The 19542-nt window shown below is 42.7% G+C and overlaps 1 protein-coding gene across 1 annotated transcript in view; it reads left to right on the top strand.

Moving 5' to 3' along the window:
- The window catches only part of LOC118217358 (uncharacterized threonine-rich GPI-anchored glycoprotein PJ4664.02-like), a 40804-nt gene extending 21607 nt beyond the window's left edge, over positions 1 to 19197 (top strand). The window contains exons 2-12 of the mRNA XM_035399295.1: positions 37 to 5712; positions 6453 to 6572; positions 9233 to 9342; positions 9675 to 9733; positions 10015 to 10154; positions 10333 to 10467; positions 12351 to 12393; positions 12770 to 12807; positions 13235 to 13322; positions 17211 to 17391; positions 18029 to 19197. Of these exons, the coding sequence (XP_035255186.1) occupies positions 37 to 5712; positions 6453 to 6572; positions 9233 to 9342; positions 9675 to 9733; positions 10015 to 10154; positions 10333 to 10467; positions 12351 to 12393; positions 12770 to 12807; positions 13235 to 13322; positions 17211 to 17391; positions 18029 to 18160 (6722 nt within the window). The 3' untranslated portion in view covers positions 18161 to 19197. The remainder of the gene's footprint in view (positions 1 to 36; positions 5713 to 6452; positions 6573 to 9232; positions 9343 to 9674; positions 9734 to 10014; positions 10155 to 10332; positions 10468 to 12350; positions 12394 to 12769; positions 12808 to 13234; positions 13323 to 17210; positions 17392 to 18028) is intronic.
- Positions 19198 to 19542: the final 345 nt, after the last annotated feature.

The raw sequence follows: 19542 nt of genomic DNA, 5'->3' as shown, positions 1-19542 counted from the left end.
TTACAATGTGTCTGATGCTGCCTTCTCTACTTTTAGCTGCAGTTCCAGAGAGCACAGCCACAATGCCATCTTCTACCAGAAACGCTATGGAAACCAATTGGAGCAGCACCACCACCAACAGTGTACCTTCAAAAATGCCAGTAAATGATTCAAACACGCATGTCACCACAAACTCTACCACTATGGAAGCGGACACAACCTTAGACCACAGCCCTGTACCATTAACTACTCCAGAAAATAATTCAACCAGACCTGTCACCACAAACTCTACCACTATGGAAGCGGACACAACCTTAGACCACAGTCCTGTACCATTAACTACTCCAGAAGATAATTCAACCACGCATGTCACCACAAACTCTACCACTATGGAAGCGGACACAACCTTAGACCACAGTCCTGTACCATTAACTACTCCAGAAGATAATTCAACCACGCATGTCACCACAAACTCTACCACTATGGAAGCGGACACAACCTTAGATCACAGTTCTGTACCATTAACTACTTCAGAAAATAATTCAACCACACCTGTCACCACAAACTCTACCACAATGGAAGCGGACACAACCTTAGACCACAGCCCTTTACCATTAACTACTCCAGAAGATAATTCAACCACGCATGTCACCACAAACTCTACCACTATGGAAGCGGACACAACCTTAGACCACAGTTCTGTACCATTAACTACTTCAGAAAATAATTCAACCACACCTGTCACCACAAACTCTACCACAATGGAAGCGGACACAACCTTAGACCACAGCCCTGTACCATTAACTACTTCAGAAAATAATTCAACCACACCTGTCATCACAAACTCTACCACTATGGAAGCGGACACAACCTTAGACCACAGCCCTGTACCATTAACTACTTCAGAAAATAATTCAACCACACCTGTCACCACAAACTCTACCACTATGGAAGCGGACACAACCTTAGACCACAGCCCTGTACCATTAACTACTCCAGAAAATAATTCAACCACACCTGTCACCACAAACTCTACCACTATGGAGGCGAACACAACCTTAGACCACAGCCTTGTACCATTAACTACTCCAGAAAATAATTCAACCACGCATGTCACCACAAACTCTACCACTATGGAAGCGGACACAACCTTAGACCACAGTCCTGTACCATTAACTACTCCAGAAAATAATTCAACCACACCTGTCACCACAAACTCTACCACTATGGAAGCGGACACAACCTTAGACCACAGTCCTGTACCATTAACTACTCCAGAAGATAATTCAACCACGCATGTCACCACAAACTCTACCACTATGGAAGCGGACACAACCTTAGACCACAGTTCTGTACCATTAACTACTTCAGAAAATAATTCAACCACACCTGTCACCACAAACTCTACCACTATGGAAGCGGACACAACCTTAAACCACAGCCCTTTACCATTAACTACTCCAGAAGATAATTCAACCACGCATGTCACCACAAACTCTACCACTATGGAAGCGGACACAACCTTAGACCACAGTTCTGTACCATTAACTACTTCAGAAAATAATTCAACCACACCTGTCACCACAAACTCTACCACAATGGAAGCGGACACAACCTTAGACCACAGCCCTGTACCATTAACTACTCCAGAAAATAATTCAACCACGCATGTCACCACAAACTCTACCACTATGGAAGCGGACACAACCTTAGACCACAGCCCTGTACCATTAACTACTCCAGAAAATAATTCAACCACACCTGTCACCACAAACTCTACCACTATGGAAGCGGACACAACCTTAGACCACAGCCCTGTACCATTAACTACTCCAGAAAATAATTCAACCACGCATGTCACCACAAACTCTACCACTATGGAAGCGGACACAACCTTAGACCACAGCCCTGTACCATTAACTACTCCAGAAAATAATTCAACCACGCATGTCACCACAAACTCTACCACTATGGAAGCAGACACAACCTTAGACCACAGCCCTGTACCATTAACTACTCCAGAAAATAATTCAACCACGCATGTCACCACAAACTCTACCACTACGGAAGCCGACACAACCTTAGACCACAGCCCTGTACCATTAACTACTTCAGAAAATAATTCAACCACACCTGTCACCACAAACTCTACCACTATGGAAGCGGGCACAACCTTAGACCACAGCCCTGTACCATTAACTACTCTAGAAAATAATTCAACCACACCTGTCACCACAAACTTTACCACTATGGAAGCGGACACAACCTTAGACCACAGTCCTGTACCATTAACTACTTCAGAAAATAATTCAACCACACCTGTCACCACAAACTCTACCACAATGGAAGCGTACACAACCTTAGACCACAGCCCTGTACCATTAACTACTCCAGAAAATAATTCAACCACACCTGTCATCACAAACTCTACCACTATGGAGGCAGACACAACCTTAGACCACAGTCCTGTACCATTGACTACTCCAGAAAATAATTCAACCACACCTGTCACCACAAACTCTACCACTATGGAAGCGGACACAACCTTAGACCACAGCCCTGTACCATTAACTACTCCAGAAAATAATTCAACCACGCATGTCACCACAAACTCTACCACAATGGAAGCGGACACAACCTTAGACCACAGCCCTGTACCATTAACTACTCCAGAAAATAATTCAACCACGCATGTCACCACAAACTCTACCACTATGGAAGCCGGCACAACCTTAGACCACAGTCCTGTACCATTAACTACTCCAGAAAATAATTCAACCACACCTGTCACCACAAACTCTACCACTATGGAAGCGGGCACAACCTTAGACCACAGCCCTGTACCATTAACTACTCTAGAAAATAATTCAACCACACCTGTCACCACAAACTCTACCACAATGGAAGCGGACACAACCTTAGACCACAGCCCTGTACCATTAACTACTCCAGAAAATAATTCAACCACACCTGTCATCACAAACTCTACCACTATGGAGGCAGACACAACCTTAGACCACAGTCCTGTACCATTGACTACTCCAGAAAATAATTCAACCACACCTGTCACCACAAACTCTACCACTATGGAGGCGGACACAACCTTAGACCACAGCCCTGTACCATTAACTACTCCAGAAAATAATTCAACCACACCTGTCACCACAAACTCTACCACAATGGAGGCGGACACAACCTTAGACCACAGCCTTGTACCATTAACTACTCCAGAAAATAATTCAACCACGCATGTCACCACAAACTCTACCACTATGGAAGCCGACACAACCTTAGACCACAGTCCTGTACCATTAACTACTCCAGAAAATAATTCAACCACTCCTGTCACCACAAACTCTACCACTATGGAAGCGGACGCAACCTTAGACCACAGTCCTGTACCATTAACTACTTCAGAAAATAATTCAACCACACCTGTCACCACAAACTCTACCACTATGGAAGCGGACACAACCTTAGACCACAGCTCTGTACCATTAACTACTCCAGAAAATAATTCAACCACACCTGTCACCACAAACTCTACCACTATGGAAGCGGACACAACCTTAGACCACAGTCCTGTACCATTAACTACTCCAGAAAATAATTCAACCACACCTGTCACCACAAACTCTACCACTATGGAAGCGGACACAACCTTAGACCACAGCTCTTTACCATTAACTACTCCAGAAAATAATTCAACCACACCCGTCACCACAAACTCTGCCACAATGGAAGCGGACACAACCTTAGACCACAGCCCTGTACCATTAACTACTCCAGAAAATAATTCAACCACGCATGTCACCACAAACTCTACCACTATGGAAGCCGACACAACCTTAGACCACAGTCCTGTACCATTAACTACTCCAGAAAATAATTCAACCACTCCTGTCACCACAAACTCTACCACTATGGAAGCGGACGCAACCTTAGACCACAGTCCTGTACCATTAACTACTTCAGAAAATAATTCATCCACACCTGTCACCACAAACTCTACCACTATGGAAGCGGACACAACCTTAGACCACAGCTCTGTACCATTAACTACTCCAGAAAATAATTCAACCACACCTGTCACCACAAACTCTACCACTATGGAAGCGGACACAACCTTAGACCACAGCCCTGTACCATTAACTACTCCAGAAAATAATTCAACCACACCTGTCACCACAAACTCTACCACTATGGAAGCGGACACAACCTTAGACCACAGCTCTTTACCATTAACTACTCCAGAAAATAATTCAACCACACCCGTCACCACAAACTCTGCCACAATGGAAGCGGACACAACCTTAGACCACAGCCCTGTACCATTAACTACTCCAGAAAATAATTCAAACACGCATGTCACCACAAACTCTACCACTATGGAAGCCGACACAACCTTAGACCACAGTCCTGTACCATTAACTACTCCAGAAAATAATTCAACCACACCTGTCACCACAAACTCTACCACTATGGAAGCGGACACAACCTTAGACCACAGTCCTGTACCATTAACTACTCCAGAAAATAATTCAACCACACCTGTCACCACAAACTTTACCACTATGGAAGCGGACGCAACCTTAGACCACAGCCCTGTACCTTCAACTACTCCAGTAACGGACACAACCTTACACCATAGCCCTGTACCTTCAACCACTCTAGTAAATAATTTAACCACACCTGTCACAATAAATGAAACCACTATGGAAACAACAGCACCCAGCACTTCCGGTTCCACCACTCCAACAGGAGGCCCAACAGCAGCCAACATCTCCAGTTCCACCCCTTCAACAGCGCCCAACTCATCTGCTTCCACCCCTGCAACAGGTAGCCCAACAGCAGCCAACATCTCCAGTTCCACCCCAACAGTCCCTAGAACTTCAGGTTCTACCCCTCCAACAGTGCCCAGCCCATCTGCTTCCACCCACCCAACAGTGCCCAGCTCCTCTGCATCCACCCACCCAACAGTGCCCAGCTCCTCTGCATCCACCCATCTAACAGCACCCAGCCCGTCTGCATCCACCCACCCAACAGTGCCCAGCCCATCTGCATCCACCCACCCAACAGTGCCCAGCCCCTCTGCTTCCACCCACCCAACAGTGCCCAGCTCCTCTGTTTCCACCCACCCAACAGTGCCCAGCTCCTCTGCTTCCACCCACCCAACAGTGCCCATCTCCTCTGTTTCCACCCACCCAACAGTGCCCAGCCCCTCTGCTTCCACCCACCCAACAGTGCCCAGCTCCTCTGTTTCCACCCACCCAACAGTGCCCAGCCCCTCTGCTTCCACCCACCCAACAGTGCCCAGCTCCTCTGTTTCCACCCACCCAACAGTGCCCAGCTCCTCTGCTTCCACCCACCCAACAGTGCCCAGCTCCTCTGCATCCACCCACCCAACAGTGCCCAGTCCGTCTGCATCCACCCACCCAACAGTGCCCAGTCCGTCTGCATCCACCCACCCAACAGTGCCCAGTCCGTCTGCATCCACCCACCCAACAGTGCCCAGTCCGTCTGCATCCACCCACCCAACAGTGCCCAGCTCCTCTGTTTCCACCCACCCAACAGTGCCCAGTCCGTCTGCATCCACCCACCCAACAGTGCCCAGCTCCTCTGCATCCACCCACCCAACAGTGCCCAGCTCCTCTGCTTCCACCCACCCAACAGTGCCCAGCTCCTCTGCTTCCACCCCAACAGAATCCACACTTACCACTGTCAGACCTGCAGGTGGGTAGCAATAGCAAAGTTTTCTGTTGGCAAGAACTACATAATTATCAGTTTAATTCACCCTTTTTTATATGGAGCATTAGAAATCAAAGCATTGTTTGATCTGACTAATTTAATAGGATGTGAATATGGAAGGAAATGCATCAAATTCGGGATGGGGTGAGGGTGCGGGCAGGATGGAGTTTGCACCACTGCATTGTGGGAGTACAGTTTCTTTGGATACATGCAAGGAGTTGTGCTTTTTGTTGTTATTCAGCACTGGACAGACCAGTCATAGCTGTTGATTACATGTTTAACTCAACTCTCCTGCTTTTATTGAGTCTCAACTGGTTATTGCTTCTAAGGTGAAGACAAAAACTAGCTACCCTGTGGCTCTTCAGGAGAACGTGAATGCCACAGATCTAAAAGGGCCATAACCCCCATTTTTTCCAGCCTGCTAACCAAACTAGTGGCTCTTTCAGTTGATGTCACCCTATATCCATTATTGACTAATTTACAGACACATATTAGTGGCACATTTTCATCCTAGTGGAAGAAGATAAACAGAACTGTGTAAAAGTAGCTTTGCTAGGATGTTACTCTTAACTTATATTTTGGATGAAATGACAGATGTGCAGTCAGAAACAGTTTTGCAATAAGCAAAGACATCACCAGAATCCTTTAAGAAATATCCTTGTGAATGGAAAAGACTTGCTATAACCTCAGTTTAATGGTGTGTTTTATTTCTTTTTTCTCATCAGGTTTCTGTTTCTCAAACCCCTGTCCTTTTGACAGCATCTGTGAGGAACTCTTCATGTCTTTCCGATGCTTGTGCCTCCCAGGATCTTTCTACTCCAGCACTGAGAGGTCGTGTGTCCAAGGTAGGTGTTACCAAACATCAGATCTTTACTTCATCAAACAGAACAGAAATTGGTCCAAAAAAATCTGGCAAAAAAGTTTTGACCTTGAGAAAGCGTTCTTTAAACTTCATAATGCCCAAATGGGAAATCCTGCCAGAGACAAAACTAAATACAGTAACCTTTCAATCACATCACAATTATATATTTACTTTAAAATAGCTCCACAATAGGTGCAGTGCAGTATTAAGAGCACAAACGAACTTCACAAACCATAATGTTTTCTTGTTTAGTTGTGGATTCCAGTAGTTAGTGCAGTATTAAGGCTTTCAATGCTTGAGGTCTCTCCACTATTTATAAGCATTGTGGGGATTCCATAGGTACTGTAAACTGCATTGTTTTGATAAGCCGACATAAGAGAAACATGTCTTTATATTTTCACTTTGTGACTCCCTCTTGCTGGCCAGTCATTCTCTTGGCTGAACCACCACGCCCAATTGTGAATGCCTAACTTTATAGTTCTGGGCTGGCCAAACTAGTTATATGCAGGCAGAACTATATGAATATTTCTGGCTGTGCTGCTGGGACCTCATTCATAAAAATGTTCTTGGATTGACCCCTTAAGGTTTATTTGCATTCATTTTGTTTTTTGCTGTGGAATTTGGTAATTTGGTCGCCATCTGGTCACAGAATATAAAATCTGAAAGTACTAAAGCTGATGGTTCTATCTCTATAAGCTATTTTACAATGCCATGGTTTTAGTGATAATGGTTCTTTATTATGTAACATGTGGGGAGGCAAAACAGCCTTGGCGGGTCCTGACCTTCCATGCGTTTCGGAAAACCACAGATGACACAAATCGTGGTGAAGTCGATATTCTCATCACGGCAAGGGTCCAGCGAGCAAAATCCATAGCAGTTTTTTAGTCTAAAAAATGTGCTAACTCAGAGAAAGATCAAGAGAACATACATTGTTTACTTAGCAATTCTCCGGAGGAATTATTATTGTTGTCAGTTTCGCCATTGGATGCCCACCGACAGTACTGTGCACATGAGACTGCTATCTCTGCCTTATATATACCCTCTGGAACAAGATGAGCCCACGTTCAAGGTTCTCTGACACAGTACTGTCCAAGAAGCCCCTCAGTATAGCCAATGGGACCTGCTGTGTGCGAGCAATGACTTGGCATGGAGTGCATAACTTCTGCCCAGTACTCTGCCAGCCAATGGCAAGCTATTATATTGATGACTGAGAAGAATTTTAGCCAATGACATTATGTTTATAATGGTGGATTGGTTGTTAGGCTTGCATAGAAGGACACACGTTGTTTCTTTTGCGCAAACAAACCATAACTTTTTCAGTACGCATGCTGAGAATGTTATGTGCCAGCAAAAAATTTTAGGCCTTGTTTAACAGGGTGTTCTACAGGGTTAGACCTACCAGGTCATAACCATTGTTTTTGTTTATGCATTCATTTATTTACCTATTCATAGGCATTGCATGGGTGTTAGTTGATTTGATACTGTGTAATCTTCTATTGCATTTGTTTATATTAGGGATGTATCCAAATCTGAATACTGTATTCGGGAAAGCACGAATAATGCGATGGAAACAGATATCTCTTCTACCCGAAGTTGCTTGTTATTATTCGGATTCGGGTGGAAAAAAGTCAGCTCCATGTCGAGTTCTCATAGCCTCTATCTAACGTTACACGGGCAGAGAGAGAGAGAGAGAGAGTATCTGGAACTCCGGCACATAGCAGCTGCCTTGTGACGGCAAACCTATCATAAAGCGAGCTGGCATTCGAAACCCGTTTCAGAGGGTCTTAGAAAGACGTTATGTCTACACTGCGCGACCACACCATTTAAAAAGCAAGTGCTATGGAGATTAATTTTATTGACTTATGGTTTCATGCAGTTTTATTAAATAATGTAGAATTTATTCCTTACATAATGCTTAACAAAACGACGTTAACAAATCAATGCAAGCGATGACATTCCGTGTTTATCAACATTAGACATTACAAAAGGGCGCAAGCCTCTACACCGTCCAGAGCCAAAAGCATTGCGAGGGAACGCAAAAGTAGCTCAAAAAAAAAAAAATTCCCACCATGACAGTTCATAAAATTTAGTTTAGTTAAAAATAAAAAGAAAGAGAGAGAGATGAAAAGTACAGTATGAGGATGTAGAAATATATTTCATAATTAATTATATGCCAATATTAAATCAATTCGATGCTTTGAAGGCACAACAGTTGCATTGCCAATGAATATTAGGTTAGAAAATACAACATTTGCCCCATTTAACATGACCTCTAGTATAAACCACACCCACTTCCGGTCTTCTATCCGAATACAGATACGCAGACAAATAATTTTGTTGGTTGAACAGATACAGATACAGATACAGATAATGACATCTCTGCACACCCCTAGTTTATATGCATGTGTACTCAATATCTGGAGCTTGGAATGCAGTGGTTACTTGAGTATTGTGTTGTTCAGTATGTGAGCTTTAAGGGCAAGATGACAAACACACAGCCTTTTAACCAATACCTTTTACTGATGAATAAAGTATAACCATCTTGTCATGACAGAACTGAAGGAAGCATTTTTGTTTTTCAATTTGACATTTATTGGGAATAATGCAGACCCACACACATTTTGAAATGTACGTCTCTTCCAGCACGAGTCTTTCCAGGACGGCTACGTCTCACTTCTTTACAATTTCAAGATGAAATGGCTAACACGTCCTCCCCAATTTTTCTGAGAACTTCACAGGACATCTCAAGAACGGTATGTATGACCTGTGGTTGTGACACAAGTCTTGTTTAACTTTTAACTGTGTTTGCATAATAAAAAATTAATATGCTCCCTAAATGACTGTGATCATTGGAACATTTGAGTTTGTACATGTCTTACAATGCACACATTCTTCGAAGGTAATGCGTCTTAAAAAGCCAACAGCTTTGTATTCGCTATTGTATATTTATTTCATGTACACAGTAGATGCAAATGTAGAGTGAGAAAAAAGGCGCTGTTGAATTTGAAAGATGTTCAGTGGCCCTATTGCGGGTACCTAAATAATTGAGGCAGCGCATTGTCTGTTTTTTTCCCAAACCTTCTAGTTGGAAGAATCACTGAGAGGGCAGCCAGGTTACGTCCGCTCCACAGTTCTGCAGCTCAGGTGGACATCTCTCTTCCATGGATTGAAAAAAATCTACAAATAAATAATGCTGCTTTTGAAGCACCCAAATGTTTTTATTTGCTCTGAAGCTAGTGCTGTTTTATTACCTTTCACTAAAGCCATGTGCCCTGGTGCTTTGAGAAATCAGATTTAGTTTTGATCTAAATAACAATGGTTTTTGATATTTTGAAACAAGTGCAATGCTAACTGTGAAGTTCTCACCTCTTGTGGGGAGGAGGTGGTGTTTTATCGTGTTAATGACTTAATTCTTGTTTGTCCAGCCGAGGGAGTGTGGTGGCCACTGTGGACAACGTGTTCTCCCTGGCCTCGAACGTCACCCAGGCAACAGCGAGCGCGGCCATAATGGAGGCTATCCAAGGGTGCGGAGAAAACTGTATCCTGAAAGGGGCTGAGTTCAACGGTGTGTGTGTCCGTATGGTAGAACATACAAATTTACGGTTTTGGGGTGGAGGGGGGCGGTGGGTGGGGGTTCCAATGTAACAACCTTAAAGAGATTTGATTTGACGAGGTGCAATGTTTGGTCATGCCTGTGACTAAAGTGTGAGACTGACAACTGCGCTCGTCTCTCCTGCTCACAGAGACAGATCTGTGCAGCCAGGTTCCTGGGCCTTGCGACACCATGACAACGAGCTGCAACTTAAGTGGAGGCATTTCGGCGTGCACCTGCAAGCCTGGCCACCTCAAAACACTCTACTCCAACAAAAGCTGCACAGGTGAGCGTGAGCGTACTGATGGAATCTTTCAGGTGCTGGTGTCGTGGAGCCCCAAGTTGTGAATTAGCGCATGAACGTCCATCACAGAATGTGACATCACCCCCGGAAAAGCGATAAGAGTGCGATTAGTTCCCTGAGCTGGGGACCGTTGGTCTTTAGCTTAGCAGACTAATTTTACTGCTTTTTTTGTGTCTCAGGGCCATGGTGCAAAACTTGCGGCAAGCCTACCCCCATTGCAGCTTTAACAAAGGCTTGGATAGTAGGACTGGCGCCTGTCCGATTATGATTATTTTCCTCACAGTAGTTGAGGATCTTGGTTTTTAGCTTGACTAATAGTATCTTGGTCGCAGTCACGGTTCAGAACCCAAAGCAGACCAACCGCTGTTACGCAGCCATCGCATGGCTTCGTATCGGAATGTGAATATAAACAGGGACACGCAAGCGTCATTGATGAGAAGCACCACGAGTGCCACGGGCTTCCCCTTGTGGAGAATATTCAACCTGCTAAACACGAGCCTGCCACTGAGTTGAAAGCCAGGTCCCGGAGGTGCTTCGCATCTTAATGAATTTTTACACGGTGACAAAAGAAGAGTCAGTCTACCCACACTCCTGAGCTGCCATGTTTCCAATCACATATAATCACAGACAGACCTGAGTCAAATACATATTTGTTTTTGATACAAATACTTTTCTGTGCTTTACTGATCTTGTCTGGTGTATTTGAATCAATGCAATACGATTTAAAAAATGCAAACCCTGCCTTCTGGTCATATTGGCAAGCTCAATTATACCAGACAAGATCAATAGAGCACTGAAAATTATTTGATTCCAAAACAAATATGTATTTGACCCAAGTCTGATCACACAGGCTCTCGGGGAATATGGTGCATGATTTAGAATACATATGCTCGAAGTTACAGGATTAGGAGCATGTAGCCAGTTAGCATGCTAGCTCTTGGCTCATAACGCCCCTTTTGCTACAAACATAATGCCATTTATTGAGAAATATATCATGGAATGTGCTGAATCATGATATTGAATATATCGATGATTTGCAGTATATAGTTTCAAACCATGCCAATATATCGTCATTTTTGCTAGGTTGATACTCATCCCACTGAGGAACAAAGTGGCAGTAATTGGTACATTTCTATTCATTATTCAATGCATGTCTCAACAGAAATGACAATATATTGTACGTCTGTACATAAAACAGTTTCTTATTACTCAAATAGGTCCGTTTTATATCTTATAAAACTATCATTGGTAAGCACAACTACAGGTAAATGATGAAAATATCAGCCTCCCATTGTTACAAAGAAATGACAAATCAGGAATGCAAACATATTGGATCTCCACATATATAATATATATTAGTGTAAAATGTATTTATAACTAGGGTCATCCCTTAAGATGAAACATCCAGTTTCTGAGGAGGTATTGAAATTTTATATAAAGGACTGCTCAGAGATATTGTTAAAATAATAGTATTTTTTCAAGTGAGTGTTTCCACTGAAGGTGCGATGCTGGGAGTACTGAGGAAGACAGATTGGGTCCGGGTGAAGGCCCAGGCTTGCTCATAGTTCTCTCCCGATTATCTCTGTACGGCTCGATCCTGAGACCGGGGCTGTTCCTATGGATACAAGGCCAAGAAAATGCCATGTCTTGCTTGTGAATAGACGTGTTCTGTGCCAAGTGAGAAAGAGGGCAATAAGTTCTCGTAGGGAGAGCGCTCTCATTGGCTACGGGCGAGGTGGCCAGATCTGAACGGTGTGCCGTTGAACCGCGTCCTCCTGTGTGGGTGTTCAGTGTTTGCGTTTCTGGGCCCGGTTGGCCTCTCTTGCGTCTCTTTTATAACTTTTGTTCCTGTTTGATGCCCACAGCGTGCCCCAGCGGCAGCAAGGCTGAGGATGGGAAGTGCGTCGCGTGAGTACTTCAGTGTTTAATTAGCGCTCACGTACGCCGCCGCAACAGAGCTCACAATCACAGGGTTCTGTTTGCAGATAGTTCAGCCTTGAGATATGAAACTTTAGCATAGCAGTTTTATGCTACATTGATGCTAGCTTTAATGTGTTTTTATAACAGGTGTTTAGTCTGTTGTGAAGCAGACAGAACAAAGAATAATGTTAATTAATAATTTTTGATTGAAATCTCAGATAATAGAATGTGATTCTAAGCACACCACAGAAGACATGTGTTTTCAATGTATTTGAAGAACTTTATAACAATGAAACAGGCTGTTTTTTTAAATCACATTTATATAATTTACACATTTACTTCTCTCCCATTCTGTTTATTTCAGATGCCCGTTTGGTTATGCAGGGTTTAACTGCAATGATTGTAAGTAACCTTGCATGTATGAAAATGCACCTTCACACTTTTTATATTCCAAACTTGTATCATGTGACAGCTCAAAACAATTGGAATTGTTTGTCAGATTAATGTGAAAGATGTACGCCTGTACACAGAGACATGCACATACTCAAACATGCAAATGAACAGACATGCACATACACACACACGCAAATTATCAATAGGGTGAGGGCGAGCACATTGGCCACATGTATAAATTGCACATGAAATGAGACTTAAGCCTATTATTTTGCTCATTGGCCAGAAAAGACAGAGCCTAAAAAAAAGTAGTTAGGAGTAACATTTTATGTTCTGTGTAGGAAAACAAAGTTTCAGCAATTAAATATTCCTGACGGATGAAAACAGCTCTGGCATGTTTGAAACAGTCTGATTCTCTCTGCCTGTCTTTGTACAGCGTCTCTGTTGGCGGTGGTGGTGATCTCTTGTGTCCTCGGTGGAGTCCTGCTCATTCTATTGCTGGCCTTCATCATCTCCTGCTGCTGGTGAGAATCATTTTCAGTTTCATAATGTCTGAAGATTATGATTAACGTTGGGTTGCTGGTTAGCTAGCCAGTATTAGAATATGAATTCAGGAAAAAATTCTGCCTTGGTATTTCATGAGTCAGTAATACCAAGCAAAAAATATAATGTCAAATAGGTTGCTTATTGTTTTATTAGTTGCAGATATTTTTATGGTTGTTGTGCCATCCAGAGTTGTTTCAGCAGCTTTGTAAATTTGATATTGCTGTTAACAATGCTACAATCTTACAAAGTTAATTAGACTCTTCATGTTTAGTTTGTCTGAAGTGATGTCAGACATCACCCTGGAGCCAAACGTTTTGAAGGCACCACCACAAGGACATCCGATAAATTCTCAATTCTAGAGGAAAGCCATCACATTACATTACATTACATTACATTACATTTATTTTGCAGATGCTTTTATCCAAAGTGACGTACAATAAGTGCATACCGAATGTCATTGGAACAAAACTACAAAACATAGGTCCACAAGCCAATTGCGAAGACCAAATAAAAAAAATATATTTTTGCATGTCACCCCCGAGTATAAATGGGAGAGAGCAAATCAAAACTCTTCAAGTGCGTGAGGAGTTTAAACAGAGAGGTGTTCCCCCTCTGTAGCTACGCCCATTTAGCCCACAAATCGCTCCGTGTACACTACGTTCACTCAGCGCAAGCAACTGTGCACAGCAAGATAAGCCAACTGGAATTATTTCCAAAAAGAATGAGGTGAATGCGACAGAAGGGACTGAGATTTTGTCCTCGAATGTCCCTCGCGTCAGGGAAGCAATCGTTCGGGCTGCTTTTTTTTTACGCGGGTAGGAGAATGCTGATAGAAATATCACTGTCAGGGCTTGTAAAGAGGTGCAGCTTCCCGGTGTGATGTACAGGCCTTCAGGGCAAACACCGGTCGCCGCCCGGGGTTCCCGTTTTAGCCGTCCGTGGGTGTTTCCGCAATGATGAATTGCTCGCATTGTTTGAAAGTAATTTGTTTTCCTGCAAACATAAATTATTCACGCAAGGAGGCCAAAGCCTAAAAACAGAGATGGCTGTGAGAATAAACAAGGAATGGTCAGAGGTCTCTGAATGGAGTGAGTGGGTGGGTGGGTGATGTAGTTGATTATTGGAATAATGCGGGCGGGTGGGTGGGTGGGTGTTGTAATCATAGACAGTAGAAAAAATATGGACCGACTCATTGTGACATCACCCATTGACTTTCCATGGGTTTGGTGAAAAGCATTTTGAAACGTGCATTTTTAAGTCTGCCATGTTGTGCAAACTGGAAAGTGGGGAAATGGGGGACTGGTTATGGGCATGAAGTCCAGCTGAATCCGAGTTGTCCACTAAGTATGTGTGATACCGTGACTCGGCAGTGACGCAAACTGCCCCTGATTCGTCCATAAAATATTACAATCTTTTCCAAATGACACAATAACTTAGCAAATCACCACGTGGGGAGACATTAGACTAAGGAAAAACACCTATAGACCAGGAAGTGAGCTTCAAAAACAAGGGCCGGTTTTGGCTGCTTGGTCGCTATTCATTATTGAAATTGTGCAGGTGGATGGGAGTTGTAGTTCATCGTTTAAATCACGTCATTGGATGTGTGTTTTAGTTCTTTCAATAAACATTTGATAGCAGTTCTGTGGCTGAAACACACAGGGTGTCACATCCACATGTCCGAAGAGCACCCTGAAGCATTTTATTTTCAGATACAGAATAGCTGCTCATCGCTGCTGTTAGTATATACTGTAATGTTTTGTATAAGCTGTTGTTTTATGAGTAAACCTTTTCTCACATGTATGGATTGTCCTTATCACTGTATTCCTGCAGATATGATCATGTGGAATTTTGCGCAGTTAAAAACATCATTCAGCACAAATGCTATAATTCCATTTAGACAGGAAATAGCTCATTGTAAATAGCTATGGTATTTTCTAGGGCTATACCAATTAAAATAATAATCAGTTTGATTAATCAACTAGTGCTTTGATCACCAACAAAATTTAGCCAAAAAAATGGGTTTGTATTAATGTGAAATTTTTACATTTTAAATATATAGTGCAGTTACTGGGAAGCAATGCAAAATGGCCAAAATCTGGGTTGGATTGTTAAATCTGCAGCATTAACATGGACTTTTGTTAGATACATCGAGAAACCGTAAAAAACGTGCTCTGTAAAAAACAAAGTGCTTTGTCTGCACTGTAAATGCAGCTTTTCGTTTAAGGGTAGTGTGACTAGTTTACAGTATCATCAGGGCTGGCCCGATCCAATAAACAAAGTAAACATTTGTTTAGGGCCTCGCGATTGGTTCGGGGCCCCCTCCCTCCAAGATATATATAAATATACATTTTTAAAATAAATAATTGTGTTCCCTAAGACAATGGCTTTTTCATTAATCTAAATATATTTCTATTGGTGGAAAATCTTGCTGGCTGGGGCTTGGGGGTGGTTTTCGACCAAAACAGAGGGCCCCATATAGAGTTTTTGTTTAGGGCCCCCAAAAACCTTGGGCCGGCCCTGAGTATCGTCCGTACAGTAAGCAAAGCATCCTTCCATAGCTACCATTAGCCAGCTAAATCAAAACGGTGACAGGCAAAATTCCAACGACCCACCTGACTCAGCAAAAACGGTGGCATGTAAAGTTAAGCGAACAGCTCTAGGTTTCAAGTCAACAGCACTAAGTGCATTGAAATGAAAAGCGCTTAATACTCAATTAGTCTGGATTACATCAAGGGCCAGCTAATTAACATGATTGAGGATTGTGGGATTAAAGCAGGCCTGCATAATGAGGAATATTTGTTTTCCTATTTGATATTTCATTAAGGGGTTAAAGTTACCAGATTAATACACAGAATAATTCAGTCAAAATAGGAAAAATAATTCATTTTTTAAATAATTTCCCAGCTGTAATATTTATCCTTCACAATTTCAACATGCGCTCTAATACAGAAATCATTTCTTCACCTTTAAATGATTTATCCAGCTATAATACTATGCTCCTGCTCGCTTCTATAAATTGTCATGATCAGCTCATTACAGTTGTGACAACATAATATTTCCCTTCTTATCGTATAAGAATTATATTGGCTGGGACATAAATTCTAGTTCAAGTGGCCAAAGGCACTAGACACAGAAATTATAACTTGTGAATTATTATAACTCAACTGAATTTTGAATTACTGGAGGAGAAGTAATGATCTTCAAAATTGTTCTGGACTGAAAGACAAATTAACATTTGTTACAGTTGGTTTCTGAAAATGTGAGACTTTACTCTCTGTACCTGGAAGTCCATACTTAGTTCAATAGGTTACTGACTATGTACTGTTTTCCACCAGTGGGCTACATTGTGCTGTGTCATCCTGTAATCCAAAACTGATATCTCTGGTTCGGTTGTCTACATTACAAACAGAACAGAACAGAATTTCTGGGAAAAAAAACGAAATCCCTTCTCTTGGGTAGGTACTAAGCAAACCCAGCAAGGACTGACAGGTGGAGGTCACAGTACTGTAAGATCATTGTTTGGCCAAACGCATTGTATGGCCTTCACAGTAATAATTTCGCTGTTAGAGGTCAATTTCTCTCATCACTACCTCCTACTGAATTACAGGTTACTCTCCCTAACTCCTTCCACCACATTTTTCAAAGTTTCGGGGACAATAAATCAAGGACTCTTTTCGGAACCAATCAACGTTCCTGTCACTTCCAGTTATGGAAATACGCTGTCAGTCTTAGCTGATGCAGCCAATGACATTTTTAGTTGTAGCTCATTACTCCTGGGGCCGCCTCTGGGGTGTGTGGATAGCTTCAGCTGAGCCTTTTGTATGAAGCCTTTGGCCTGACTGTGACAGGGAGGTTTGTCTTTGCAGCCGGAAGAAGAAAGATCCCACCTACAGCAGCCCCTACCCTGCAGAAGACGCTGGTCCAACTAGCAGTTGGTCCAACAGGCAGATCATTCCCATCCCCCGAGCCAGTCTGCACTGGGACTCCTCCCAGATGGAGCTGACCGAGAACAGGAACGCAGGCAGGAAGAGCCACGGCAACGGCTCGGTGAGGAATACGACTGCTCCTCCTCATCGCTTCCCTGCTCTCTGTGTCTTACCTCATCTCTTTCCTTTTACCTCAATGCTTTCCTCTCTGACCTCATCGCTTTCCCCTCTTACCTCATCGCTTCCCTGCTCTCTGTGTCTTACCTCATCTCTTTCCTTTTACCTCAACGCTTTCCTCTCTGACCTCATCGCTTTCCTCTTATGTCATGACTTTCCTCTCTTACCTCATTACTTCCCTCTCTTACCTCATAGATTTCCGCTTTTACCTCATTGCTTTCCACTGCGGTACCACCAAGACAGCTGTGTGAATTTACTTTTTGAGATTTGTGTAATGCATTCTAACATATCAACTCTGATCAGAATGTGTCTTGTTTATAAATTAAGTACAGTTAGTGCATTTGTTCTTAAATGCTTTTCCAGCATAAGATATATTAGTGCTGTTCCTGAGCCTGCATGCGATGCACCTTGTTGTGTGTGTGTGTGTGTGTGTGCGTTGGTTTTGCTGGTCCCCTTCCCTTGTAGGCATGTGAAGTCCGCTTCCTTGCCTATTGGTGAGAATAGAAACTGTTTTGTGGATCCTACATTAAATGTTTGTATCAATCCGCACACCAAAAACGTGTGCCCTTGTGTCCTTTCAGACGGGGTCTTACGACGTCTCTAAGGTGAACCTGAGTACTTTCAAGGACGAAAACCCGGCCAGGTACTCCTACCTGGCCCAAGGTCACGAGAACCCCTACTTCCTGGCGGAGGACGAGAGGAAGGGGAAATGAGCTTCCGGTTTCCAGGACGGAGTTCATTCCTGTCCCTTTTGGGGTGGTTGGGGGGAGGGGGGGTGAGCTTACGGCCTGAATGAACTGTGGCGTCTCTCACGGATGTCCAGCTCCTGCACACCGCAGGAGCTTTCTAATCTCCACCTCTAATGACACGACCAAAGAAAAACGGGTTGCGTGCATTGCGTGTGAAAAAAAAACGAAACTATTTATACGACTGAATGTGCTGAACAATTATAGCTGTGGGATCAAGGATGCAATGTGCGTTATTTCCAGCAGATGTCTCTGGTCTCAGTGGTTTCGGACCTTATCTGTCTTTACCGTGGTCATTCCTCATTTTGCCTACTTTTTTCTTTTTTTGTGGTTGAGGAGGGTGTGGGGGTTGTTATGATTGCACAAGGTGATGTGTCAAGCTATACCATATAGCCTCCCCTTTTTCATTGATAAATGTAGTATTTAAAAGCAAGCCTATTTAGCAATGACATTCAGCCTTGTGCGACGTGTGCCACAAACTGGTTTCTAATCGACGTTTCCTGATGACTGTGTAACTGGTGTTTCACGCGTTTGGATAACATTTTCTCTCTGATGTCTGAATGTGTGCTTCACAGTGTCGCAAAATGAAACAGGCTGAAGAGATGAAGGGCTGGAACCCTGACTTCATTTTTATATAAAAAGGAGGATTTAAAAAAATCTAAATACAGAAGCCAATTACAGCTCATGGGTTGATTTAGCCTTTTGTTATTAAAGCTGCTTGAACATTCACCCGTGCCTCTACCTGCGGCTAATACTGAATGCAAATATATTAAAGAATAGGAATGTCGTGCTAAAAGCTTTCGAACAATCTCCTGACCTCGATGTGCCAATATTCTATATTTATAAATTGCAGCAAAGGGAATGTATGTAAATGTTGTATTACGTGTATATAAATACTGCACTGATTTCTAAGTGTATATATGACTTTTGTAAGTGAGGATGGCTTATTTTTTTGCACAGAATAATACCAAGAGAATCATGGAAATAAAGGAATTTAGCACAGACCTGACTAGTGGCACTTCTATATGTTAGATATAACAAAACCTTAGGAACATTCATATGGGTGATTTGTGAGTTGTTGGAGAAAGAAAAAAAAGTCCAGTAGAGATTTTTCACTAGAGACACGATGCTGAAAAAAGACTATGGGCTATGGAGAGATTCTCTGAGTTTTTGACCCAGGCTTTTTATTTTTAGTAAAAAATATTTATTTTGTTATGGCACAAAACAACTCTCACCAAAAATATTTGATCTCTTTTAACACCCGTCCATCCTTGGTACACTGGGTTGCAGTTTATTTTAGTGATTGAAAAAGATTTTAAAGGTGATTTAAAAATACAAAATATTCCTAG

Source organism: Anguilla anguilla, chromosome 17 (genome assembly GCF_013347855.1).
Source record: "Anguilla anguilla isolate fAngAng1 chromosome 17, fAngAng1.pri, whole genome shotgun sequence".
Classification (NCBI taxonomy): Eukaryota; Metazoa; Chordata; class Actinopteri; order Anguilliformes; family Anguillidae; genus Anguilla; species Anguilla anguilla.
Note: the sequence above shows the minus strand (reverse complement) of the source record. Positions and strands in the feature narration are given on the sequence as shown.